Raw genomic sequence first — 27,628 nt, forward strand, 5'->3', positions numbered from 1 at the left:
TGTGGAAGTATAAATTTAATAGTTTTAAACATATAAAACCTGAGAATGCCAACCTAGGAGCCATATGCAATGCCAGATGGCAGTTCAGCACGGTCCAAGATAACAGAAAAGAGCACAGCTGACGTCCCGGCACACAGAAAGGGCAGCGGTAACACAACTCCACTGCGTTTGGCATTGCCAGTGAATCTAGTGCAGGGGGCAGGTGCTCAACGAGAGGTTAAACAAACACAGAGGTAAGGCATCCGTGGAGAACACGGCATAGGCAGTTCCTCAAGTGGTCGCTGTCAGATGTCCAGGCAGGTGGGGAGCACGCAGTGGAGACAGGTCGCCATGGTGTGGCCCCCCCCAACTCAACACTCACCATGCTCCGCGAACACCATCACGCACACACTCGCGATGCACAGAGCAAATGGCCCATGCCCATGCTGTGGGGTCTCAGGATTTAACAAAGAGGAGGGCCAGCTTCCAAACCACAGCAAAGGGCGGAGCGCGAGAGCTGCTACAGAGGTGGAAAGGGAGCTTAAGTGGTGGAGAAGGAGGAGGAGGCACCACTGGACTAAATCAGTGGGAAGTGGGGGTGAGGTCCACAGGAACGACAAGGAGAGCAGAGATGCAGGGGCTGGGAATCCCACGAGGAAAGGCACGGGGGCGAGAAGGTGCAGGATGCTTTTGGAAAATACCAAGCTGACTGTGCAGTGTGGGATGGGCAGCACCGAGGCCTGGTGGACAGGCCTGGAAAGGCGCCCTGGGGCTGGACTCTGTGAGGCCTTGGGTGTCTCACCAGGGAGTTTGAAAACTGCATCATTCCCGCACCATGTCACTCTCTTCCCGGAAAAAGAAAAGTGCTTCATAAATCGAAGCACTACCATCATTTCAAGCCCGGCAACCTCAATCCCTTAATCCTTCCGTGTTAGAGACCTTCCTGTTAGCCACTTCCGAACCGGGAAGAATCTCCAGCACGGAGTGGGTTTACAAGCGGGAGAGGCGACTGATGGTTTGGAAAGTACACACAGCTCGGTGTGGGAGGAAGCTGTATGTTTCATGCACACCCCATTTCTCTCCCCAACCCTCTCCCCTAACACGGTCAGCCTGATGCCAGGTGCCGTGCAGGTGCGGGTCGGGAGCGAAGCCAAAAGCAATACCTGGCAGATGTTGGAGCAGAGGCTTTGGAAAGACGACGGTACAGAATGTGCGGTGGTGTTGAGGAAAATGAAAAAATTTAAGACAGTAATCTCCTGGTATGCTCACAAATGAAAACAGAATTAGAAAATGTTTGTATTAAGGAGTTTTTCTTTTAAACACCCCTGACTACCTCATAATCACTTAGGATAAAAGAGGATTTCTGTTGTTCTGGAATTTTAAAACTCCTGATCTCTTTTATCTACAATCTACCAAACATACCTTTCACACACTGATATCATCAAAGCATCCTGTGAGAGCAACAGAGAGACCACATCTCGAAGAGTTACACAAAACTACCATATCACTGAAACAAGAAACAATTATTCTCTGAAGAGACACTAGAAAAGAGGAAGAGCTAAGCTAAACCCTTGATCCAGGATTCCGCAGTACCTAACAATGCTCTGCTGTTATTTAGAACTGAGAATTAGTACAGATGAGCAAAGAACAGCTAGGTAGTTCAAAGGCCATTTGCCTCCATTTTCTTTACAAGTTTGGGTCAAACACTCACTAACTACTGTGCGTGCTGAGGAGATTTTAGAATTATTTGTTAAAGCACACGAGACAAGCTGAATACTTGAGCAGCCTCGCCATGGAGAAAAGTGACCATTTGCCACCATGAGAAGTAACAGAGACTAAAGCAGGGCCTGGGGATTGTTCTCGGTTCTGCTACTCTGACTCTTGGCCAGGTACCAACACAGGTTGGTTTCCACTTCAGCTTCTGCATCTGTTCAAGCCAACAGGCTGTCGTTTGACTTTTATCTCTTGCGGTTCTACCAGGATTTGAAATACGCCCATGAATTCCTATGGGCTGGGTGCCTGCACGTGGTCGGAGCGTCAGCTGACTCCACTGGTGGGAGAGAGCGAGCAGCAACTGGCACAGGCATGTGGAAGAACATAACGCAGAAAGCACTGAATAAACCCACACCCCCTTCCTTCCCTAGAGCAGGGTACGGGGTGAGGCAGCCTGACTGAATACATTCCTAATTCTCAAAACCATGCGCAGTTCCATGTTATTGGTCCCAAGGGAAGCAATTGCTAGAGTTTAGGTGTTGTGTTGTGTGTGTGTGCGGACATACATGTGTATGCGTGTGCATGGATGTGTATGTGTGGGCCTAAGATCTCAATCCACTGTTCCTGAATCTTTCCTATTGGGGCCGGGACGGAGCCCCACCCTGGGACAGGGCAGGCTGTGGGCTGCTTGGCCAAGCACAGGATGCCCGTGAGCCTGCTGATGGGATCAGTGCTCGGGAAGCCTCTGCTGAGGCCTCTCCTGCTTTCCTTTCAGGTTTGGTAACCACATGATCTGCTCCTGACGCTGGTCACCAGAGATGGCTCATTTGGTCTCTCTCTCTAGAGAACCTAAGTTCTTGGAGGGAGATCAGAAAGGAGGGGCTGAAAGGGAAGCCGGGCACGGTGCAGGGCTCGTCCCGACACGGGACGGAGGTGCCTACCTGCAGGGCCAGGCGGACGACGCTGGACGTGTAGGTCAACATGCCGTGCAGGATGTCCAGCAGGGAGCACAGCAGCGCGCCTGCCGTCTCGGTGTTGTTTTTGTTGTCCACGTCCAAGCACAGGGTGACCGTTTCGGTGAACAGGTGACAGACATGATGGACCAGTCCTGAGGGCAGAAAGAAGGTGGGCAAAACGTTCATCATAAATTGTAAGAATAATGCATCGTGTAAGCCCAATGGAGCAGGCATTCACGCTCCACAGAGAGTGACCAAAGGCAGTCCTTCCGCGGTACTGTGCACAGGCTCACGAGGGAGAGTTTTGCAAAATGCAGGTTTCCAGGCCAGGGCCCCAGAGAGACTGACCGCTCAGGGGCCCGGCAGCGGCTGGGGGTGGGTTGGGGCTGAGGGTACACGTGTTAAACAGGCTCGCCATGTGATTCGGATGCAAGAGTCCCAGAACTACACTTTGGAAAACACCACCCTCATGGACGGGCTTCACCGGACGGAGGACTCCCAGACGTGTAAGAAAGTGTGCGTGTGCGAACAGACTGTCCTCTCCAGGCTCTGCGATGGGAGGTCCGGCTCTTCGTGGGGCGGGTCAGGAACCACCCAGGGGCTGTCGCAGGGCCGACAAGTAACTGGGTCATTTCAAGAGGATACTGCAATGAAGCATGTTTTTTTCTCACGCATCCCAGAAAATTCGAAATGTCAGATTAATGGTGATTTAAAGAAATGTGAACTGTAGAAATGGTCAGCTTCTACCACTTTGTCGCTGCAAACCTCATGTAATAGTTGGTCTTCACCGACTTTTAGTCTGACGCACTCTGTCACAAATTCATCTTCACATTTCAGGTGCATTATTGTTTACGTTTAAGTTGGCATTTCTACAGTTACTATTATGTAGCATTAAACTCTGAATCCACGAAAACTGATTCAAATGTAAGTCTGGTGAAAATGCAACATGAATAATGTCATAAACCTGAGTGGTGAACAGGACCCAGGCATGGGTAGGTCTGAATGTTCTAGAAAAAGTGAATCATCGCATATAAGTATTTTATACAAGCGGATGGGAGAGAAAAGCATGGGAAGGAAGTGTGACATGCCCCATGCACTGGGCTTTACTGGAACTGCTTTCCATTTGTCCCTCGTTCTCAGATGACGGACCAGGCGGAAACTCCACCAAGCACGGCCACTCGAGCCCTTGGCATGTCTTCCAAACAATGCACATTGTCACTCCCAAAAAACCAATCTAGTTTCCTAGACAAGTACAAAGCAATTCTTAGACTACAGATCTAATTAATTCCATCACTAAAGGCAGAGAGAAGCCAAAATCACAAAGGCATCACTCAAAGTTCACTCCTTGTGGCAAAAACTGGTACGAGTCACAAAGCTGAAGATAAATACAGTTGAAGGGAAAGCAGAATGAATTATTGCCCAATTTCTTTATCAAACGACAAGGTCTGACAGCTCATATCATCGATGACACCATGCAGAAAAGCAACTATTACAACATGCGCACCCAGCAGCGGGCCTTCTCCCTCATGTGAGGATGCACGGCCATGGGCCGTGAGTCAGCACCTGACACTCGTGAGCCGCCGACATGCAGAAGGGCTGTGCAATGTGGTATGTAGGACAGAAGGTGTTTCCCTTGGGAGGGGCATGATCGCCTGCACGTGACCAGTGGCCCTGCAGAAGGTGCCAATAGACCCCTGGGTCCCATCTACATGCTGCTTGATTCAGACTAAAGAGCTGGGGAGTGACAGTGTCCTTCCCCATCTTTGTCGAGTCCCCGAGAAGGAGTGCAAACACCACCCGCACGCTGTCAGACGCAGCTGGGGCGGAGTTCCTTCCAGTCTGCTCTGTGAAAGACAGGCAACACATGCCATGCCCCGAGGTGACACACTGAAGTCCCCGCTGCCCGGGCGGGTGCTCACAGGAGATTCAAAACGAAACAGGACGTAAAATGTTTCATACCAACAGCGATACCGACCGACCGCAGGCGGCCAGCTGGAGCTCTTCCTGGCCAGAACCTCCGCTTCAGGCCAAAACAAAGGTTCTTCTCGCTCGAGCTTTTATTATGAAAACAAAGAAAGTCACAAGACAGTTCTGAAAAACGAATTCCTATTACCCTCTTTTAGAACTGTCAACATTTTGCCGTCTTGTTGATCTATCCAGATCTATTTTTTCCTTAGCATTTTAAAGTAAATATCGGGCATCGTCTGACTTTTCCTGTAATACTTCTCTAAGTCTAACAGATAAAAACTCTCTCTTTTTTTTTTAACATAACTACAATGCCATTACCGCTTAATAAAACTAACATACTTAATATACTCTATACATAGCTTCCATTTAAAACTCTCCTCTGTCACAACTGTCCTCTTGCAATGCATTTGAAGCGGAACACAAAGCAGGCCCGTTCGGCTGCAGACCGTGACTCTCCTTCGACCTCTAGCCATCCTTCCCCCACCTGCAACTTTTTATGCCACTGATTTGTTGGAGACACGAGAACATTATCCCTGTGGCGTTGCCCCCTATCCTTGTACTTCCTCGAAACTGGTCATAAGGCCTAGAGACTCAATTTAATTCAGGTTCAATTATTTGGGAAATAACACCCAGGGCTGAGCACCCTGTACGTCCCGTTGCATCACATGGGGAAGGATATGCTGCCTGGCTGTTCTGTGTTAACGATGTTAAAATTGATCTTGGGTTCAGGGGTTGTTAGCCTAACTCACCTGTTGTGAAGTTCCTCTGAAATGCTGTCTACTAATGACCACTGACTGGTCCCATTATCACGGAGCCTCCTGGAGCGACCAGTGGGGCACTGAGAACGGAAGGCCAGCGAGGAGGCCTCTGCGGTCATGCTAGGACCGAATGGGGAGCAGACACCTCGCTCAGAAGTGTGATCTGTTCCTGTGGCAACAGGGAAGCGGGGCAGAAAGAAGCGGAAAGAAGCGGGAGAACTGCACTGCCGCGGAGGCGATGGGGAGTGGGTTTTCCAGGGACTGCAAATTGGCTCTTCAGACTGAGATGACATCCAAGACCACTGCGCACAGGCTGTTAGAGATCAAGGCCTAGAAACCAGGTGGCAGTCAAGACTGGAAAAGAGAAGTCTGAGAAGATTGGAGAATGGAAAAGTGCCCCCAAAGGACAGGCAAGACTCAGAGAGGCACGGAGTCCATCCCGCACAGGGCAAGGCATTTACGGAGGAGAGGGAGGCACAGGTACCAACACAACAGAGGATCACGATAATATAATGCCACAGTCATCAAGGAATGACTGGAATTCTAAAGAAAAATGTGGCAAGGATGTCTACTTGGCACAGTTCAAAGCCAGAGGAAAGTTCCCTGGTGGTGTCATTTCCAGGTCACTGACAGCTGACACTGGTAAAATGTGTTAGGTCCTATAGCCTGAAGTGAGACTTCAAATTGTCACATCTTCCCTGTTGCATTTTCCCACACACCACGAACGTTTTGACATATTTGCTTCTACACTGTGCCCAGAATTCTCCCCTAGACAAAGCCAGGAAATGCAGTTTCTTGGAAGGAAAAAGGGCTTGAAGCTGCATTTGCATAAGCCGGCAAAGTCAGGTGCCCACACCCACTATGGGAGGTTCATCTCTTCACCTCAGCCCACGGGACTGAGGGATTAGACTGTTAACACAGGCCAAGTCCTGAGAACTAGCCAATCCACGTGCATTTCACTGAAGCCAAGGACTAGATCTAAGAAGGAGCCGAGGGACGGAAAGGAAACGAACATTCTCCCATTGCGGTACTTTCGTTCTTCTCCGTAGAGAATCCCAATCAAGAGACACAGTGAAGTTCAAGGATATTGGACTGTGTTCTCCACACTGAGAACTTCCCAAGTGATCAAGCTGGCCGTGGGAATGGGTATATGGCTCCTTCTCAGCTTCCTCTTCTACTACACAGGCTAAGGACAACAGAGCACAGCCAGAGGCCTGCACGCAGGGAAAGGCCCAGCCATTCTTTTGTTGTTGTTGTTTTGGCCTTTTCCCTCCTGTTTCTCTCTCTCCTTGCAGGCCCAGTCTGAGGCTACCCATGGCCCCAGTCAGCTCTGCTCCAGACCCTGGGGCCAAAGCACAGCCTGCTGCTGTATCTCCTACCTCTGTCCCCCGGCATTAGCTGGTGTGCCTCTGCGTGAAGGAGAAAGGGAGGCTTCCCTGCAAGGGAGTGTTAAGATCCAAGACTGCAGTTTCACTGTTTCCAGACTGGCAGGCGAACCTAATGCAGGAAGTGAGGCTACAGGCCTCCCTCCACACAGGCCAGCATAGCAAGAAGGCTTTGGGTGCCGTGCCTGCCTATCGCCCCCCCACCCCAGAGATGCTGTGCACAACAATATGGGAGAGTGCTGCAGTATTCCTCTGCCCCCTGGTCAAATACCATCATAGCGGCGTCTTAATAGCCCATCCTAACATCTCTAAAGGAACATTCATTAAGCCAAAGAATCCAAGAATGATTTGCATTAATTATAACCAACTCATCAAAAAAAAAATCCAAGAATTATTTTGTATTAATTATAAGCAAATCTCTAAAGGAGTCACCCCCACAAGTTATTTTCAAGTGTCTAATGTTCTGGGAATATTAATGTGCATGAGCTGTTCCTAGCTCCGGTCACCGTGTCCTTATTATTACTTTTTCAGAATCTGTTGGGAGGGGAGAGAAAATATGAGAGTAGATTTTGACATGCCAAGCTTTTGAAAACACTTCATATTTCTACCATTAAGGACTTGAATAGAACACTCTAAATCCAAATGTAACCTCTCCAAACAGAGGCGCCCTTCTAGATAATCTGACATTTACGTCACACAAACATGAGGTCGTTTCCACCAGGGTTCACTGAAGTCAACCTCAGTAGACGGAAGAGGAGTAGAGAACCATCTGTGAAATTTGATGTGGGCAAACTGTTCTTTCTCACGTGGATCAAGGCTTAACCACCGAAACCAGAGTCGCACCACATTGGCTGAGTCAAGAGTCTGCTTTTCCAGCAGAAAAGCCTGGGGGAGAATGTGGTGGTGCCGGCCTTGGACACACCGGCGGGGCAAACACAGGCATCCGTGCATTGGGGGGGGGGGGTCCTGAGCCACAGCTTCCAAGCTCACTCCGCCTCTTCTGGCCAGAGGGTCGTGAGCAGCCACCCCCACACAGAAATGGCACCTGCAAAAATGTGTCCCAACATCTCTCAGGTTACAACTTCACGAGCCATCCCAGGGCAGCTCTTTGCCTGTTATTCCAGCTCCTTCCTAAGGGGCCCTGGGAGTCCACGCTGTGCCCAAGACCAAGATCGGGCTAACACCTTCCCTGGGCCTCCGACCCCCACTAGCCCCCTGCCTTTGCACAGCCAATTCTGCACTCCCTCCGCCTTGGAGCTCTGGCTTCACCTAAAGCCATCCTCTCGCCCCCCGTCCAAGCACCACGAGCCATCAGGGCTGGGCTCTCCCCACGAAGGAGGGGTCACTGAACAAGCTCCGCTGATGAGTGGGAGAGCCAACTCACAATTCTGTGCTCGGCTCAAAGGCTGGGGACTTCCCAAATAAGACAGAGGCAAATGCTTTAATTAAATTCTTTCTTCGGAGAGCCTAAAAAGACTGTATTCAGAGCCTTCAATTTTGAATTACATTCCTAAGAAAACTTTGTATGTGAGAGAATCTTAGAAACGAACTCGCCTCAGACTCCCTGAGCCCACACTTGTCTCGGGACCCTCCTCCGATTAGCACAAGAGTCAGTCCAGCGCTGAGAGCCACAGAAACAGGAAAACAGGCTGTGGACACATTCCAAGTATACAATTTATATAAAAGACTCAACTCTCGTTTTAATGGCTTTGGGAATGTGGTAGGAGGAATCATGCCCCTCCCTCAAAGATGTACACAATCCAGATCCCTGGGAACAGTGAACATTTCCTTCCATGACAAAAGGGACTTTGCAAACATGATTAAGGATTTTGAGATGGGGAGATTTTCCTGGATTATCCAAGTGGGCCAAAGGTAATCCCAAGGGTCCTTATAAGAGGGAGGCAGGAGATCAGAGCAGTCAGGGGGTGATAAATACGAGAGGCTGGGACAACGAGAGGAAGGAGCCACAAGCCAAGGAATGCAGGTGGCCTCTACAAGCCTGAGTGTTCAAGGCAAGGAAATGGAAGCCTCCGGAAAGAATGGAGCCCTGCCAACCTCTTGTCTTAAATTTCTGACCTGCAGAACTGTAAGAGAATACATTTTTGTGGTGTTTTAAGCAACTAAACTTGTGGCTTTGTTGCTACGACAAAGAGAAACGAGTACAAGGAGGGAGCAAAAGTGATTCTCTTGGCTTAGTCTGTCACCTTTACCGAGAAGTCGTCGGCCCCTGTGCCACCGATGAGATGCATTTCTGAGTTTGCATCCACTGAGGGAGCAAGACCTCGGGGAACCCAATTTGATACTATATTTATTACATTTGTTTTGTGGAAAACGTTTATGGGTTGGCTCATTTTTGTTCAGCTGGAAACAGGGAGGACACTGTATCAGTCAAATTATACTAGAGAAAGGTCACTGGACTGGGAGACGCAGACCACAGTCTCAGTCTTCTCAGAAAGTAACCAAGCGACCGTGGTCAACTCACTCCGTTGTACGGAGCCTTCGACCCCACATTAGAAAATGAAGAGGGAGCCCTGTGGGATGATATCTGAGGTTTCTTTTTAGCTCTGATATTTTCTAATTATACCAGAAGGTGGCAAATGAATGTTATTTATCTCTAAACCTATTAAAACTCTTAGTGGAAAATTATTTCCATACACATTCAATAAAAGTGCATAATAATACACTGTGACTATCATTTCTAAACCGATACTCTAAAGCTAAAAATTAGATACTAGACGAAGCCACTGCAGAAAAACAGTACTGATAGCAAAACACCTACTAGGCTCCCACGTGCACGTACTACTCCACGGGCTTTAACAGGTATCTAACCGAAATCCCACTGACACCTACATTTCACAGGTGATCAGACTGAGGCTCGGGAGGTCAGGTAACTGTGCCAAGGCATTCGGGCCCCACGGCCGGTGCCTGCACCCACCATGCAAGATTGCTTTTCTGTAATTGAAATGACTAAAAAGGAAAATAAGACTATTACGTATCATGTGTAAATGCAAAAGGAAAATGTGATTTATTTAAAAAGAGGTCATGAGGAGCAGATAAGGGTAAGAAAGCTAAGGGCAGGGGCTTCCCACACCAAGCTGAACCTCTCCCGCCGCCAGAGAACCACGACAGGCTGAAAGACAAGGGAAGAGAGGGGGCAGGAAGCTGCCATGGAACCCAGGCAGCCTGCCTTGGAAATAAATCTGCTTCATCAAAACCTTACTTCGCCAAAGTTATTTTCGTATTTGTACATAACAGGCCTATTATCCCATGACAATCTTTTTGCTTCAGTGACACCTCTCCGCATTAGTTAATTAACAGGTGCCAGTCACAGAGCTAGCCTGTCCTGGCTGACACCGCGGGAGACGCAGAGCGGTGTTAGACATTCAACACTGAGGCTGTCAAGGAAAGGACAACAGTCACCGGGGAGCGCGTTTCATTTTCAGTCTTCCGGTGAGAAAACAAATACTAGTTAGGCAGATTTCCATGTGCAGCTTTTACATATCAAATTCTGGAAAAATGCGAAGCCGCATTGGAAATCAATTCCAGCTATAAAGGGACTGGTAAATGCTTGCTTAAATATGGATGTCAAAGATAAGGCTGGCAGGGGGGGGGAACCACAGAGGAAAACGAATGAGGAAACGTGGTTAAAACGGAAGAGCATGACACTCACTCTTCACCGCCTCGCACTTGACTTCTTGATGGCTCCTGACACGTGTGACCTTTTGACCCTTTGGTTCACAGGCCAGCATTCAGTCCACTGAGCCACACCAGCCAGGGCACATGTGACCTTTCGGAAAGGCTGCCGTCTCGTGGGATACAGGACATTTCACTCTTCCGGGTTCGCTCCCTGCCCGCCTCTCAGCTCCTGGAGCCCTGTCCCTCCACCCCACAGATGGGTGCATGTACTCCCTGGCAGATTCCTGTCTCACCTGCTAACTAGACCTTAGCTCCACCAGAGCAGGAGACACACCGATTTGGTGATTCCCGGCTCTCCTACGCCTAGCACAGACCCTCGTCACAGCAGGTGCTCGTGACACATGGGCTGAGGAGCTGACATCATCATGTGAGCCAATAAGGACTCATCATTCCAGAAGCCCAAGATTGGTCATCATTAAAAAATCCATGAATGCAAATTATACCTCAGAGTGTATGGAAATTAAAAAAAAAAATCACTCAAATGAGGACAAGCAGAGGTCACCTCCCACCAATCTTGGATGGCAAAATTCTAGTTGCTAGATTCTATGAATAATTATACAGTGTTAATATTGATACACACAGGGCGTGACGAGGATTTTCTCACATACAAATCCTTTCACTTTCCCGACTTCACACAGTAACCTGATTCAGAGACCAGGACTGCCGGGCTGGTATCTTCAAGCAGAGGCCAAAGGCATGAGAGTCTTTCCTAATCCCTGAGATTCAAAACTGTGGCGGGAATGCCATCGCTTCCCTCTCAACCTAGTGCCTGTCACTCAGCACCGCTGTTCCCTTCTGTCACACCTCTGAATGCGCCGCCTGTCTGTTCTCTCTGCCTCCAATCTCTGCCCCACAAACAAGGTGGCCTAATCTTGCCCAGCACCACGGACGTCATGTCCCTCCACTGCCAGGAGAGCCCAGGCACCCGCCATCACACCTGACCGAGCCAGCCCAGCCCGGCATTCAAGGCCCTCCCCACTCTGGCTCCCGCCACGCCGGCTACACAGAGCCAAGCCTCCAGCCAGGATGCTCGGCCCCCTGTGCCCTTGTCCCTCTGCACCAGCTCCGTGCTGCGTTCTCACCACTCTCTCGAGCCAGGGCGGCCTGGGTCCCCTGTCGTACTGACAGCCTCCACTTCACTCACAGCACACACGTTCACTCACCACTTTCTCCTTTCAGAGCTTCTGCGTGTGCCAGCCAACGATGCAATATCATCTTGTGTTGCTACTTATCCTTCCCCATAAAATGCTTCTCCCCGCCTGACAGCAAGCTCCTCAAGGAGAGGAACTATAAGGGAATGAAAAGCACATTTTAAAAATACTGAGTATCTACATTTGAATCGAACGGGGTGCTTTTAGTGAGCCCTAGCATGTCTGCCGCGGTGTTTGGAATATAGAAGGTATGCAGTAAATACTCTGAATGACCTCAGAAAAAGTGAACTGAGATAAGAGAGCCCATAAGACTGCCTGCACTTGACGTATGAACTAAATCTTGTGATTCATTCTGCCCAGCGCCCTTCCCGGTGGCTGACACCCACCAGGGCTCAATACGCATCTGTGTGAATCACAGTGGGAACAGCAGACAGAGGAGGGGGACGGTGTTTAGGTGAAGGTTATAAATATCACAGATTAGAATTAGTTCCAAAAAGAAAAACATTCCATGCGTAAGACTAACAGTCACTTGGAGGATGGAATAAAAGACAAGGCCCCATATTTAATACAGACAAAAGACGATGAGATACCTAAGAATAAACAGAAGAGGTACTCTGCAAGGCCGACACGAAGAAACACTTAAAACATTATCGAGAGACGCGGCAGCAGGCACACAAAGGGAGCGTCTCACTGTGCGTTTCCCTAGAACAGCTCGGAGCCACACATATGTTGACTCTCCAGGCATTAACCTATGAATTTAAAACAACCACAATATGTAGTCAATGTGTTTTTGAAACTAGACCAACTAATTACAAAGTTATCATGGAAAAGATCAAAAAGTAAAATAGCAACAAAGCCCCTGAAAATGGTGAAGTACCTAGAGATGGGAACTATCCCAATCAAATGTTTAAGTACATAACATACCGTAAAATTAAGAGTTTGGCACTGGCATGTAGGTAAATGAAGTCAAAGGGAAAAAGGAAGAGGCCTGAAATCTACATAAAAATATACAGAAATTTAATGCAGTGGCATTTCCTACCAATGGAGAAAGGATGGAACCTTCACATAACGATGTTGGTAATACCACATGGTCCTAAAAAATAAACGCTGCTCTCGCTACGTAGAACCAAGTAAATTCCAGGTCGATCAATGATTTAACAATCAAACAACAATCCATAAAAGTAATAAAAAATTAAGAAGAATTTTTTAAGTCTAGAGTTGAGACAGTATTCCCAATACAACACAAAACTCAGAAGTGGTAAAAGATCTATAAATAATAATTAAAAGTTCATAATTTCTGTAGTAAACCACATTAACAAATTTAAAAGTCAACAAAATGGGAAATATTTGCATAATGTCACAAGGGTCAATTTTCACTTACTTGTAGAGAAAACTGACAAATCTGCAAGAACATGCTGAAAACATAGGAGAAAAATGGCCAAAGGAAATGAACAGATCTGTTTTCAGAGAGACAGAAATACAAACAGCGATTGAATAAATGAAGAGTTGCTAATAAGTAGTAAACTTCAAAAAAAAAAAAAAAACCCGAAAAAACGGGGGGGGGGGGGAGAGAGAGAGAGAGAGAGAGAGAGGGAGGGAGGGAGGGAGGGGACTCTGACACCCAGTCACGACGTCATCACTGGTGACAGACTCGTCCGTCAACCACAAACACGTTAAACCAAGACAAAGTCTGTGGCGTGACTGTGTCCAGGTGTTACACAACCAACTGCACAGGACTGATTCCCGAGAGAGGGAAGGTGCACGAGCGAGCCCTATAATCAGCCCTATAACTCCGTCTGGACGAACTTTCCAGAACAGGCTCAGGGCAGTGGGGCCCATACAGAGCCCGGCAGCCTCACCTGCTGAGGGGCAGGAGATGGGAGAGGGCTTGCTGAGGCTGCCATACTCTACCCAGTGACCAGTGAAGACAGTGGAGCTCTCGGGAAAGGCGCTTTAGAAATGGGCACAGCGGTACCCTGAGGTCTTTGGTCAAGTACTGCGATGTTCCCTGGGCGAGATTCCAGGAGGTGTGATAGAGACGGCCCCCTGGAAGCTGCATGTGAGCTGAATAAAGAGCCCGAGAATCATACAGAGCGGGGAGACAAGAGATTCCGACAATTTGGAGAGAAGAAATCTAGAAAGCACTCTAGAGATTTCAACTGGGACCAGAAAAGCCACACCTTATTAATAGACCCAGGGATACACAAAATAAAACTAGGACTTCAAAGAACTAAGCTAAACCACCAGTGAATTAAGTGACAGATAAGAGAGAACTCAATGTGGAAGACAACACAATTACGGTTCACAACAGAGCCTCCAGAACTGCCACCATGCAATAACTAGGTGGTATTAGGCAAAGAATTGGGGAAATGTAGCCATAACCAAGAAAAATACTTCTAACAGAGACACCGAGATGGCCCAGGATTTTTAGAAGATTTTATTTATTTTTAGAGAGCAGGAAAGGGAGGGGGAGAGAGAGATAGGGCATAACCCAGGGCTTTGAAGCAGCTAATAAAAATATGTAGAAAGACATTTTAAAATACGGTCATAATGAATGAACAGGTCAGAATTCCTTAAAAAATAAAAACAAACCAAATGGAAATTCTGGAACTAAAAAGTACATTATCTGAAATGAAATATTCATTGGCTGGAGTGAAGAGCAGACTAGAGATTATAGCTAAAAACAGTCATGAAATTAGCAGACAGATCTGTAGCAATTCCCCAATATTTTTTTTGGCAGGGGGAGGGGGGGTGTCTATTTGGATTAGAATGTTAAAGAATATTTAAAAAAATACTGAGTTTGGCTGAAAAATTAACCTAAATGCTAATGTCTCTTGTTCACATCGTATTTAACTTAAAATATGTATGTGTAATCAGTATATACGCTCTATCGATCATTTGGTATCCCTGGCCTTTTAAAGAGAGAAGAAACCTGAATATTCTACAACAGCATAAACAACACTGTTCTTAAAAAATCTGAACCTTACTCATGAGGCAAATACATTTTAAAGTAAACAAGGACTCTGAAAGCGGAGCCAGAACTAGAACACTGAGTCCCAGAACCCCACTCAGAACCACTGTTGGAACCAGCGCTTTGACTTCAGCAACAGGAAAAGCCATTCTGGTTGAGCCCAAGCGTCCAAAAGCAACGTAAACACAACAAAACACAAAAAGGCACACGACCGAAGTAGAGAGGAGTTTTCAGATGTTCACCTTGGGTCACTGGATCCTGAATTAAGACTGGGAAACGCAGGAGAAAACGCTCATCCCCTCGGTATTGGTGCGACTCACTCTCTTCCTTCCCCTTTTGCTTAAATGTCGTCTTCAGAGAGAGGCCTTCCCCAGTCGTCCCCCACAGGAGCCCCTCTCCCACAGCCGCCCCCCCCCCCACCCCCCCGCGCCTTACTGTCTGTGTCAGGTATTTGATCTGACACGCATTGGACCAGACGGCATACCGCCTCTCTCATCTAGAGTGAGTGAGCTCTCAACAACTGTTTAAATAAGTGTGTGACTTAACAGTGAATGAAACTACAAGCCATTTCTCTTATTTGGGACTGTATAATGGCTGAGGTCTTCAGACTGACGTATGCAAATAAGGAAGCGTAGAGTGTAACTTGGAATTTCATTTTCCATCAATGTCTGATTACCTACTGATTAAATCTGACAAGCTGAAAAAAAGAGAAAAATCATTGTGAGATCCCAACCTATCATCTCGAGCAACCTAAATGTAACTAATGGCGTGTTTTATTCTACATGATAGCTTGTACGGGGGGAAATACATGGCCACAATCTCACTGTAGGAAGAAAAAAATTCAATGAACTACGCTCTATACTTGAACATAGCTACATAAATACAGTTATACTTGGGTCATAAATGTAAACTGTAAACATACTGAGAGAGAGCATTTCTTTGGCAGAGAGATCATGCTGAATCTCGTCATGGGTTTTAATGTAAAACTGAGTTGTTGCATTTTATCAAAGATGTGTCTGTGTGTGTACACACACACACAGGTCTGGCGGAGGGAAGGCCTGCTGGAGTGTGGCTGGCAGGCTGATAATGTGTGTGTGATAACTTATAGTTTTGATTTGAACATTTCACCTAAAATGTCATGTGGTGTGCTTGAGTGTGATATTGTTATGTAACAGAATTACATGCTTAGGATTTTGTAATAAAAGATTTCATAATAAAAAGGGGGTGTTATTTGTGCAGGACCCTGTATATTTTATATATACATATGTAATTTTTACACACACATGTGTACACACTGTCCCTCAAAGAGAAGGAACTGAGCATTTTCTCAAAGGCATCCATGTGCCGTAGTAATTCTCGACACAGCTCAACAATAGTGATATTACACCCACTTCACAGATGAGGAAGTAGTCCACACACGTGCCCTGGCTGGGTGTACAAGGTCGGACAGTGACCATGTGGTGGTGAGAAATGACACACCAATCTGATGTAGTGAATCTGGGGCGCACACACACACACCGAACGTCCACATACCACCTCCATACACTATCAATGTTAGACAGTTCAGAGAAACGTTTTGCTGATGTGTAGAGGACACACAACAAAATAAAAATATTTTAAGTGCACAGCTAGGCGAATTGTCCCAAACTGAACACACCCATGTAAACACCCTGTGGCTTGACGGAGTCATCACCAGCACCCAGAATCCCCTTGTGCTCCCTCCAGACATTACCCCTCCCCCAAAGTCGTGACTAATGACTTCTAACATCAAGGACGAGCGGCCTGGCTTTGCAGTTTGTATAGCCGGACTCACCAGTAACGTTCCCGAGCTCCACCCTCCCTGCACCAACAGTAGCTGTGTGTAGTTCTCCACGCTCACGGCTGCGGAGCATCCCATGGTGAGACGACGCCGCGGGACAGTTACACATTCGGAAGCTGAGGGCGTGCGACTGGTTTCCATTTTTGCCTTCGTGCACGCTACGCTGTGAGCATCCCTGCACTTGCCACTCCGTGTTTCCGTTTCCGGCGTGTACGCGTTTGGTCCATCACGTCTACTCTGAGTTACTTGAAGTTGGAGGTGCCACTAGAAAGGTAATCATCCTTACATTTCTAGGGACCTCCAGAGAGCTGTTTAAAAAAGCAGTGATGGTGGACATCTTTGTTATCTCCGGGTGCAATCCTCACTGTTCCAGTACTAATGTGACACTCGCTTGAGTCTCTGGGAGCCATTCTTCATCCAACTAAGGTAATTCCCTCCCAATCTTACTAAGCCAACAGTTTCAAAATTACAGATGTGTTATGTTTTGTCAAATGCATTTTCTGTTGTGTTATTATTTTAATTGTCCATATAGCAAGAAACACTCAACTAGAAATGCCTGTAATAGTACATGAATTAACGCAATCATCTTAACATGAAATGACAAGGCACATTCACATTTTTTATCAGTCTACATAAGAGCTCCTTCATCCTGCCCTGCTGGATGTGAGTGGCAGTGAGTGTGGAGGGAGAAAGCCAGGTGAGAAGACGTCAGGCCTGCTGTACAGAGAAAGGGAAGCCAGAGAGAAGGGGCTGCAGGCTGCCCTGTGTGTGTCTTCCCAGCCATCGCTGGGCCCCAGGGGCCATCATTCCCTCGGTCCAAGCAGGCTGAGAGGGTGGCGAGATGGGTTTCCTAGGTGTGGAAACAGTGTTCTGGAGGAACGAGAGTGAAAGCCGACAAGGATTCAGCGATGTTCTTACTCCAGTTTGGAGCCTCGCAGCGGGGGCTTTGCAGAAACCCTGGGTTGCGGTCCCTGTTTTCCCTGCAGCGGTGGGGGCTGCATTTGCTCTTTCTTCCTTGCCTCCTCTTTGAAGTCTTCTCTTTTAAGATTTTTCTTTATATTTCCATAAATGTATCATCAACGCCTCTGTTTACTTTTCCTCTCAGATGAATTTTCTTGCCTTCCGATCCTGAGTCCTTCATTAATAAATCATTTCCCTGTTGTCTGTTCCTTAACCTAGTGTTTTTGTTATTTTAGACCACAAGTCTCCAAAATGATCCACTGGGGTGTGACAAAAAAAAATATTTGAACTTGACTTATAATAATTTTTACCCAAACAACAACTACTGGCCTTTTCAGCGGATCCACACATCACACTGGGGCACGGTGAACAGTGCTTGGGAATCCAGAGGAAAATGTGGGGGCAGCATGGCTCGGGGAGGCAGGGCTGGGGTCCCTGAGCCTCGTGCAATTTCAGCACCCTGCCACGTGCCAGCGGTTCATGTGCCTCTGGTTAAACGAATGCACCAGTTATCTAGTTTTAACTAAGTTACAGTCAAAGAGTAGCCAAGTGCCTTACAGTGATTTCTGAAACAAAGGAATCAAAGGTAACAGTAATAACACAAACATAACCAAACACCGACAAAAAAAATCAGTTCTACTCCCTAGAGTTTTCCTCAGCCACTTCAACATGTTAAAAATAAGGAGAACCTAATCCAAACTGAGGAGAAATCAGCTGAAAAAATTTAAGTTATGAAAACTACTACTGTTACAACAAATCTTGCTATGTATATGTCATGGTATTTTAGCTAGAAATCTGAATGCGTTTTGTGATTAGAAAGAAAATTTATTCCCAAAAAATCTCAAGTCTATACGTTAAGAAAGATTAGCCAAAGAGGGAAGGATTTTAAATAAGTGAAGATAAAAATGAGCTATGACCATACGGTGAGCTATCACACCATAAACAAAGTTAATTTAATAAGTTACATAGATATACATACAAAATGTAAATAATAAAGCTTCTAGAAGAAAGCATAATATCTTTATGACTTTGACACAGGCAAAAATTGCTTAAACAAAGTGCAAAAAAGCATTAACCATAAAAAATATAAATTAGATTTCATTAAATTAAAAAAATCTGCTAATTAAGTTTACCACTGAAGGATATTAAACACATGCTTTTGAAGAAATTTGAATTTTGATTTGAAGAAAATATCCGCAATACACACATATCCAACAAAGGCATCTTACCTACGCTAAAGAAACTTACACATAAATAAGCAAAACACAAGCAAGCCAGTCTTAGAAATGAGGAAAAGACAGGCACAAAAGAGGGTATGCACATGGCGATCCATACATGCAAATGTTGCCTGTTATAAATGCGAGACACCACACAGCAAGTATGTGGAGCAATCGGAATTCTCTCACGTCGCCAGGCTGCGTACGAATCAGCACGACACTTTAGGAAACTGCTCTGCAAAATCTATGGTAAGTCTAGTTAACATGTGTCTTCTGTACGATTCAGCATTTCCACTCGCAGGCGCGCATATGTTCCTGTGTGTGTGTGTGTGTGTGTGTGTTTCTGCACGCACACAACAAATGAGGGGATGTGTCCGCAGAAAGGCACGCACACGGTTAATAGCAGCTTTATCCATAACAGCCACAAACTGAACACAAGCCAGCGCCCATCAGCAGGAAAAGAGAAGGAAGTTATATAGAGAACGCCGCGGCTAACTCTCACAGAAGTTACCCGTGACAGGAGCCCGACGCGAAAGTCAATACATTGTGCTTCTTTCACACGAAGCACAAGGACAAAACCAATCAACGGTGACAGACACGAGAACACTGATGAGCTCTGGGTGCGAGTGCGGACTGGGCAGGCAGTTGAAGGAGATTCCCAGCGTGGTGACTGTTCTTCAGCTGGACCTATGTGCTGGTTTCCTATGTGCACACACGTGTACAAATTCATTGCATTGAACACTTAAAATCAGTGTACTTGATTATTGCGTGCCAGAGCTCCAGAAAAGTAAATAAAATATGTTAAAATTTCAAAGCTATTTTCACACCCATTTAAATGTTTTTCAAGTAAACCTTAGCAGGTCTCGAATCTATACAAGAATGCAACATGTTCTAATTAGTTTGTAAGAACAGGCAATATTCTGGAAAAATGAAAGTTTACTAAACAAATTACTTTTAAATCTTTGATAAGCGGTGTGTGGTTTTGAACGTAAGTGTGATCTAGGAAGCAGAGTCGGTGGTGCGCATCCTCCACGCAGATCTACGCACCGTTACAGGGCTTACCTCTCAGTTATCACAGCATGGACAGCAAGTATCAAAACTAAACCAGGAGAAAACAAAAAGGCAGGCCACAGACTGGGAGAGCACATTTGTGAAACGCATCACTGAGAAAGCACTTGTATCCAGAATATACAAAGAATCCTTAGAGCTCAACAATAAGAAAACAAACAACCCAATTTAAAAAACGGGCAAAAGATCTGAACACGCTTCCTCAAAGAAGATACACAGATGGCAGACAAGCACGTGATGAGGTGCTCCACGTGAGATGTCATCAGGGAACTGCGGATTAAAGCAGCAGTGGGATGCCACCCCGAACTTGTTAGAAGGGTGAAAATCGAAAACGCCGTCCGCGTCACATGCCGCAGAGGGTGTGGAACAGGCGCTCGCGTCCTGCCGGCCGCAATGAACGATGGTACAGCCACTTTAGAAGACAGCCTGGCACTTTCCTAAACTAAGCACAGGGATACTATACAATCCACAATTGTACACCTTGGTATTTACTCAGCTGAGCTGAAAACTGAAGTCCACACAAAAACTTCACACAAATGTTTACAGCAGTTCGATTCAGAAGGCCAAAACTTGGAAGCAACCGAGATGTTTTTCAGTAAGTAAGTGGACAAACAATAGGTGGTAATCTAATGGAATGTTAAAGGAATATCTATGATAAATACAATTGAATATTACTCAGCAATAAAAAGAAATGAGCTATCAAGCCACAAAAAAAAAAAATAGAAAACCTCAAATGCATATTGTTAAGGAAAGCAGCCCCTGGGAAAAGGCTACATCCTGGATGGCTCCAATGACAAGACTTCATGGAAAAGGGAACACTCCGGAGGGATGAAAGAGACCGGGGGTTTGGGGTGGGAGGAAGAGGGACGAATAGGTGGGACGCAGGGGATTTTCAGGGCGGTGAGTCTATTCTGTATGATACTGTGAGGGCAGCCACAGGACTGTGGGCATTTCGCTAAACCCATAGAACTGTTCAATACAGAGTTCAGGGAACCGAACCATTCTAAAAAATAAAGTCTACTAAAAAAATAAATTAAATCTGCAAACTGCTCTATCATAAAATTCTAAATCCTATTTTCAAAATAATGAGGCATATTTGATTAAAAACTAAAAGGCTCTTCATACCATTAAAATATATAAAATTAGTTTAAATTAATGTTTATTTCCTTTGCCTCTCATCATAAGGGAGCCCAAGGAGGCCCCCTCTTCCCCACCCCCACAAGAACACGCAAAGCACCCCTGCAGATCCAGACTCTGTTTTAGGGGGAAGGAGAGGAGCCACTGTCCCAGTAGGGAGGCGGATTTTGAACACACTACAAAGTGACTTGCATCGGGCTATTTTATTTTTTAAAGATTTTATTTTATTTTGAGAGAGAGAGAGGAAGGGAGGGAGAAAGAGAGGGAAAGAAACATCAATGTGTGGTTGCCTCTCACGTGGCCCCCACTGGGGACCTGGCCCACAACCCAGGCATGGGCCCTGACTGGGAATCAAACTGGTGACCCTTGGGTTCATAGCCCGCGCTCAATCCACTGAGCCACACCAGCCAGGGTGCATCAGGCTATTTTAAAGCAGAAAAGAATTAGACACATTTGTTTGGAAAGTTTACATTTGAGGAGGAAATTGCGATGTTGTTCTTTATTTTGATTTTGCTACACACTTGAGACAGGGACCTGTGAAAATGTCAACATTTACTTACCTGTATGTCTTTGCCCCTTCAACAATATATGAGTCCACAGCATCGTTCACAACAGACCTCGGACACCTCACCTTTAAGGGAAAATAACCCCCAAGTCCAAAAGCAGGTTTCTGCTTCCATGCCACCATTCTGAAAGCCCCTCTGTGGGCTCCCTGGGACTGCGTTTGACTGCTTCGCCTAAGTCACACCCACTGTGCCTGCTAGACAGCCAGGTTCAGAGGCAAAGCCCGTTAACATCGTTCTTCGCCAGATAGCTTGGTCTTTGGGAAACAAATGCCATTCTGGGTCCCACTTTATTATTACTACTACTACTACTACTACTACTACTACTACTACTACTACTACTATTATTATTATTATTCCTACTCTTTTTTGCCTGATTCTCACCACTACTTGCACTTATCTTTAATTATTATAATTTTTGAAGTTTGTTCACTCTTTCGCTAATTTCATTTAATAAGTGTTTATTGAGCAAAAACCACACATCCTGTGTTCTACCAGAAAAATCTGCCTGAGTGTCCCTTTGTTCAACACCAATCACCCGACGAGGCTGCCTGAGCGAGAACTCTCTGGACTGATCACTCTGTGGAGACACGGTGAGGGGGGCGGGGGGGACTGAGCTGCTCGGCCACCAACCTGCCCACTGCCTCATTTCATAAAATGGACCTGTCCCCAAACGATCACCGTACTTTGCCATGTGTAATGCGCACCCATGTTTTTGTGCACGTAATACATGGCAAAATGCGGCCGCCTTTCTTCTTTATTTTACATATAACATCTCTCTTTGTAGGAGGGTACAAATTTGAAATTTCCCTTAAAGTAACTGCCAGGTTTTCCCCAGCAGATGCATGTCAGAGCAGCACGGGAGCACCACCCTCCCCCCCCAGTGGAAGGGCGCACCTGGCGGGAGCCCGGGATTGAAAACACACGGCTTTGCTCTCTGTGAAGAGATGTCTTGTCTAAACACCAGCCAGATGTCTTTTAAAAAGCATAAATGCATGTCATTGGTCACCGAGGACATCAAGGGAGAAGGTGCTGAGCTGTGTCTCTAAGGACAGAGCCCTGAGTCACCAGTGATGGTAAATATCAGCCTTAAACAGACAGGGCAGGGTTCTGGTCCACTTCATCAACAACAAGACAAAGTAAAGCAGGAGGGTGATTCCAAACGACAGGCAGGAAGGAACACCTCAGGGGGCCTTGGCTGTAACTTGCTTTCTGACGATGGAGCTGAGCCAGCCTTCGGTGACGGCACAGGAAGGGGGCCCACCGTAGAAGCTCTGCTTCTCTGAGCCACCCCAAGCTGCATGGCCCTGAGATAAAGGTTTGCACCCCGCTGCCCTTGACTTCATCATCCGCGCAATGAGGAGTTTGAATAAATGATTCTTAGTAGTACTGCAACTCTAAACACTCTGTGATTCAAAAAAAAAAAAAAAAAAAAAAAGTTACTGAAGGCAATTGAAGGAAACAAAACCAAAATCAGAACCACCATCTCCAGCAGAGAAAAAGTCTGGGCATGGGACAGTGTAAGAGCTGTTAGGAGGGAGGGGAGGACAAACTAGGAAGCCCAGGAGGGCTCAGTTATGGGGGAGATTGTTAATAGAATGGGAGGTAAATGGCCTATGATTTATTCAACTATTTATAGCTGATACCCAAGAGACACCTAGAGAAAAAGACTGGACAAAGTCCAAAGTTCGGTGCTTATGCAGACAAGATCACTTTATTGTTTGAAAATCACTCACTCGTGTATCTGTAAATGGAAAGAGCTGATGCCTTATATGCTGTTAAAAAACATTAATGCTAGGTCATCGTGCTTTGGGGACTCATTTTTTTAAGTGTGCAAGATTCTACAAGCTTTCCCAGTAAGATGTGTGTTACACCTGAGTGATCTCTTGACATTTGACTGAAAGTCAAAGCGGCGGACCGCAGGACAAGTGAAAGACTTCACCCGTGAAGGCTGACGGTTAGCTTTGTTCCATGGTCTGGAGTTGAGTTATTAAACTCCTCTATAAAGTTTTATTACTGCTCTAATCCCATTAAGAACTGTCTTCACTGTAAACGCCCCACTGTTTGCTGAATATGGCAGCAATGTGCTACTGTAATTGCTGCCCGACGCGACATTTTTTTTTCCTTCTCTAAAACTAAGGATATAAAAGAGAAGGTGTTACAGTTATGATGCAGCGCTGATTGTACCATTTACAGGGAAAAAGGAAGCGCCAGATGTTAGCCATCTCTCTCTGCGAGAGTATAACCTGCTTGATTCCACATTTCCATCCCGAGTTTCGGAGCGTCAGCAGCCCAGACAGAAGCGAATAAAAAGTAAATGTGTGTTTCAGCACATTGTGAAAGCGCTTACAGAGAAATCCATTTACATCTTAATAGCCTTCTTTCATTTCATTAACTCCTCCTCCGCTTTCCAGCCCGGAGACGCACAAACGTTTGCAAACATTCGCGAGTGCAGGAGAGAATCCTGGAATCTCTAGAGCTGTTAAGGGGCTCTGGGGGCCAGGAGCCAACCTCCTGCCAGCCAGCCCTGGTATCGCATCCCTGTTAGGTCTCCCTCCGAGGCTGCGTCACTCACGGTTGGAGCCCTCCTCACTTTGTCTGGAAGTTGACCTCTCCACACGTGAGTCTTCAAATTACTGGGAAGAGCTTTCTCACCTTCACGGGAAGTGGATGCCCTGGAACTTTCACGAGGACAAGGCTGGCCTTTTGGAGCAATCCCGCATGAGCATCCTCCCCCTTCACAGGGGAGAAGGGCACACGTGTGGAGAGGTGCTAGGGGCTCTGGTCAGTCCTGGGCCTACCTCCCGAGGTCCCCACTGGCCTCACCACCAGGGGAGCTTAGAGCTGGGCAGCCTGCTTCACCTGCAGTGCTTCTGCATTATGTCACCCAGAAGTAAACCCGGCAGTCTTCCTCCCAGAGAGAAGACAGCTCCTACCCCCCAACTGGGACACCGTGGTGTCCCCTCCTGAAATGCACTGCAGTAGACAATTTGACTTTGAGGCACCTATGACCACGTGGAGAAAAAAGGGACGGGAACTAATTAAACTAAATTAATGAATGCCTTAATAATAAGACACAGAACATGTGCTAATAAAGGGAATATTAATTCATTGTAAACATTTCACACATTTTAAATTAGTGAAAAGGGAACTTTAATATTTCTTTTATCTGGTTCCTGTCTGATAGGAACTTTCTGGGGCTTTGTGACCCTACAGTTTCAAGTAGTTGCTTCTAATTTGAATTACTAGCTTGCAAAATACATAGACACTAAAAACACTTTAAAATGTGGTCTTTGTGGCTGAAACAGCTGGCTGCCTCCAGAATACTCACGCTTCCCTCCTGGTCTGAGGCATGGCTCCTGGGCCATGGCTGCTCAGCCAGGCGCCCCGCTGCCCACCCTCCCACTCTCCGTGCCCCAACAAAGCCATGGGCCAGCTCTCACCCTGGTACGTGAGCAACAGGGGCCTGTGTCATCTCCAGCTGTTTCTTCTAAATTGTGGTAAAATATATACATACAAGTTACCATTTTAACCACACAGTTTGGTGGCATTAAATACTTTCATAATGTTGTAGAAAACACTGCCACTATTTCCAGAACATTTTCATCATCCTAACAATTTCTGTACCCATTAAACAATACCTCCCACTACCCCTTCTCCTAGCCCCTAGTAACTAACCATTATTCCATTTCCTGTCTCTCTGAATTTGTCTCATCTAGGTACTCCAGTGAGTGAAATCATACAATATTTTGCCCTATGGTGTCTGGCTTCTTTCATTTAGCAAAATGTTTTCGAAGTTCATCCATGTTGTAGCAGGAATCAGAAGGTTGTTCCTCTTCGGGGCTGGACAATATCCCACCGAGCATGTGTACCACATTTTGTCCTCCGTTCGTCTAGGGACGGACACATGGGTCGTTTCCACTTTTGACCACCGTGAATAATGCTGCTGTGAAGTAGCTGAGTCCTTGTTTTCAACTGTGCTGGGCATGTACCGAGAAGGAGAATTGCCGGGTCACACGGTAATTCTGTTTCACTTTCGGAAGAAGACCCCATGGTTTCCGCAGCCACCACACCATTTCACATCCCCACCAGCAATGCACGAGGGCTCCATGTCTCCACGCCCTCACCAACACTTCTTTTCCTTTTTTAACGATAATCATCCTGACAGGTGTGGAGTGACATTTAATGACATAACGTGCATTTTTTTCATGTTCATGGGCTTTAATGGCTATTTGTATATCTTTTTTAAAGAAATGTCTATTCAAGCCCTTTGCCCATTCTTGAATAAGGTTGCTTGGGTTTTTGTTATTGCCTTATAGGAGTTCTATGTGTATTCTGGAGATGAATCCCTGATCAGAGAGCTGATTTGCAAATACTCTCACTTCTTGCTGGGGTGCTTAAGAAGCTGGCTTGCCTTCTCCACTGCTTTACACCACGGCCTGCTGGGTACAGAGGACTCAACACCAGGGGAGTGATGGAGCCCAGAAACGGAAGGGGAGGGGCACCACACGGAGCGACGCGCCCACTGACCAGGGAAGCCACGCGTTCACCGTCACACAGCAAACCCAACAGTCTTCTGACCAAACACTCGGCCCTTCTGATGGCGCGATCTAGAGGCGTGTGGTGTCCATCTCCCAGGTCTTGTCCCTGTTAGTGCCTCTTAAACATGGTGTCAGGGCTTCCCTGACGAGCCCCTGCTTTTCTCAACCATCACAATCAGCAGCCGCATTGTGTTAAGACAAGCTTACTTATCTCTAGTTCTGAAACCCCCCAACTCCTCTTTTTGCAAAGGAGGTAGTTTCCATGGTAAGATCTTAAACACCCTTCCTTCTCCGTAACTTCTTAGGGACAGTGGCCCTGAGCATAAACTTCCAGTTACACAATGAATAGGTTCTGAAGACCTGAGGAGGCCCAGCACGGTGATTACAGTTAACAGCACCGTATTATTCACTTGGAAATTGCTAAGAGAGGAGTACTTAAATGTTCTTACCACAAAAAAGAAATCGTGACTATATGATGTGACGTGGTTTTGCAATAAATAAGTGCATCCAATCAGTACACTGCACACCATAAATGTACACAATGTAACATCAGTTGTATCTCAATACAGCTGGAAAGAAAGAATCCACCAATAATAAATTTTGTAAGTGGCTCCTGCGACCCTATTCATGGAATTTTCAGCACTCTGCGTTGCGGCCTCTCTGGAGTGATCGAGTGTGGCTCCTTTGTGACAGGTGAGGATGCCGTTTGCTCCGTTTCTCCCGCACCAACAATCTGTTTCCTCCAGAGTCTCGAGTGAGGACCCCTTGGCTGGTTTTAGTGCTTATTTTTAAATACTTATGCAAATGTTAATAATACATGACACATTTACATGCATCATCATTTAACCCTCAAAAATATACATATAAAACAGGTGTCATTATCCTAGAGAGGTTAAGATCCAAAAGGACCTCCTCGATCACAGACCCAGGATTCCAACCCAATGATTTCACCCCCATGCTAACTTCTCAACTTCTTCCCTCAGTAATGGACTTACGACTTCTTCTCTGGAGCACAGCTTCAAAGTTCCCTCAGCGGCTCTTTGAGATATTTTTAGGAGGCACATCTCATTCTGCGCTATTCCCTGACACGATTATCACTTCACACCTTCCGTTCCATGTCCCTCCTTCCTACTTTTAACATGTTTTCAATCTGATCTAGTCAAAAGCCTGTTAAATGTCTTCCTCTTTTCTTATATTGAAAAATCCTTTTGGATAAGTGATAGCCTGGCTTTGATATTTCAGAGACTCTCAGACGTGAAGGAGCCTCACGGAGCTCTGGTGAAGACCTGTGGGGAGGGGAGTGACGGCACGCAGGCCACACCACCTCTGGGAACAGTGAGAAAGAAGAGCAGACATTTCTATCTGCTTAACACATAGTTCCCCATTTTCCAAAATTAAGGTTCCACAAAATGAAAGAGATATCTGGTTATGAGTTTGTAGCTCTGAAAATCACTCGACTACATCCAAGAGGTCACAACCTCGGTCCCAGTCTCCGCCAGCGGTTGTCACTATGCTCCAAGTGACAAAACTGCCCCTGGACATTAACCAGCTGGGCTCTCAAAGTGAGACACAGGCCAAGTCCGTCAGCAGCCCGAGTGGTGTTCCTTCTGGTGGCCTTAAAAGAACCCATCACAGAACATCTTACGTACATTGGAGTCTCGATAAATACAGGCTGAGGGAAGGAACAACAGACAGCGCAGGGCTAGAGGCTAGGTCAGAGGTCAGACAGCGCATCTGGGACAGCGC

At 46.4% G+C, this 27,628-nt stretch overlaps 1 protein-coding gene across 4 annotated transcripts in view; it reads right to left on the reverse strand.

The window, feature by feature from the left end:
• ULK4 (unc-51 like kinase 4) overlaps positions 1-27,628 on the reverse strand; it is a 303,339-nt gene that overhangs the window by 98,931 nt on the left and 176,780 nt on the right. For all 4 annotated transcript variants that reach the window (XM_053929211.2, XM_024565949.4, XM_053929210.2 and 1 more), the window contains one exon: positions 2,634-2,800. In XM_053929211.2, coding sequence (XP_053785186.1) covers positions 2,634-2,800 — 167 coding nt within the window. The remainder of the gene's footprint in view (positions 1-2,633; positions 2,801-27,628) is intronic.

This window comes from Desmodus rotundus, chromosome 8 (assembly GCF_022682495.2).
Source record: "Desmodus rotundus isolate HL8 chromosome 8, HLdesRot8A.1, whole genome shotgun sequence".
Taxonomy (NCBI): domain Eukaryota; kingdom Metazoa; phylum Chordata; class Mammalia; order Chiroptera; family Phyllostomidae; genus Desmodus; species Desmodus rotundus.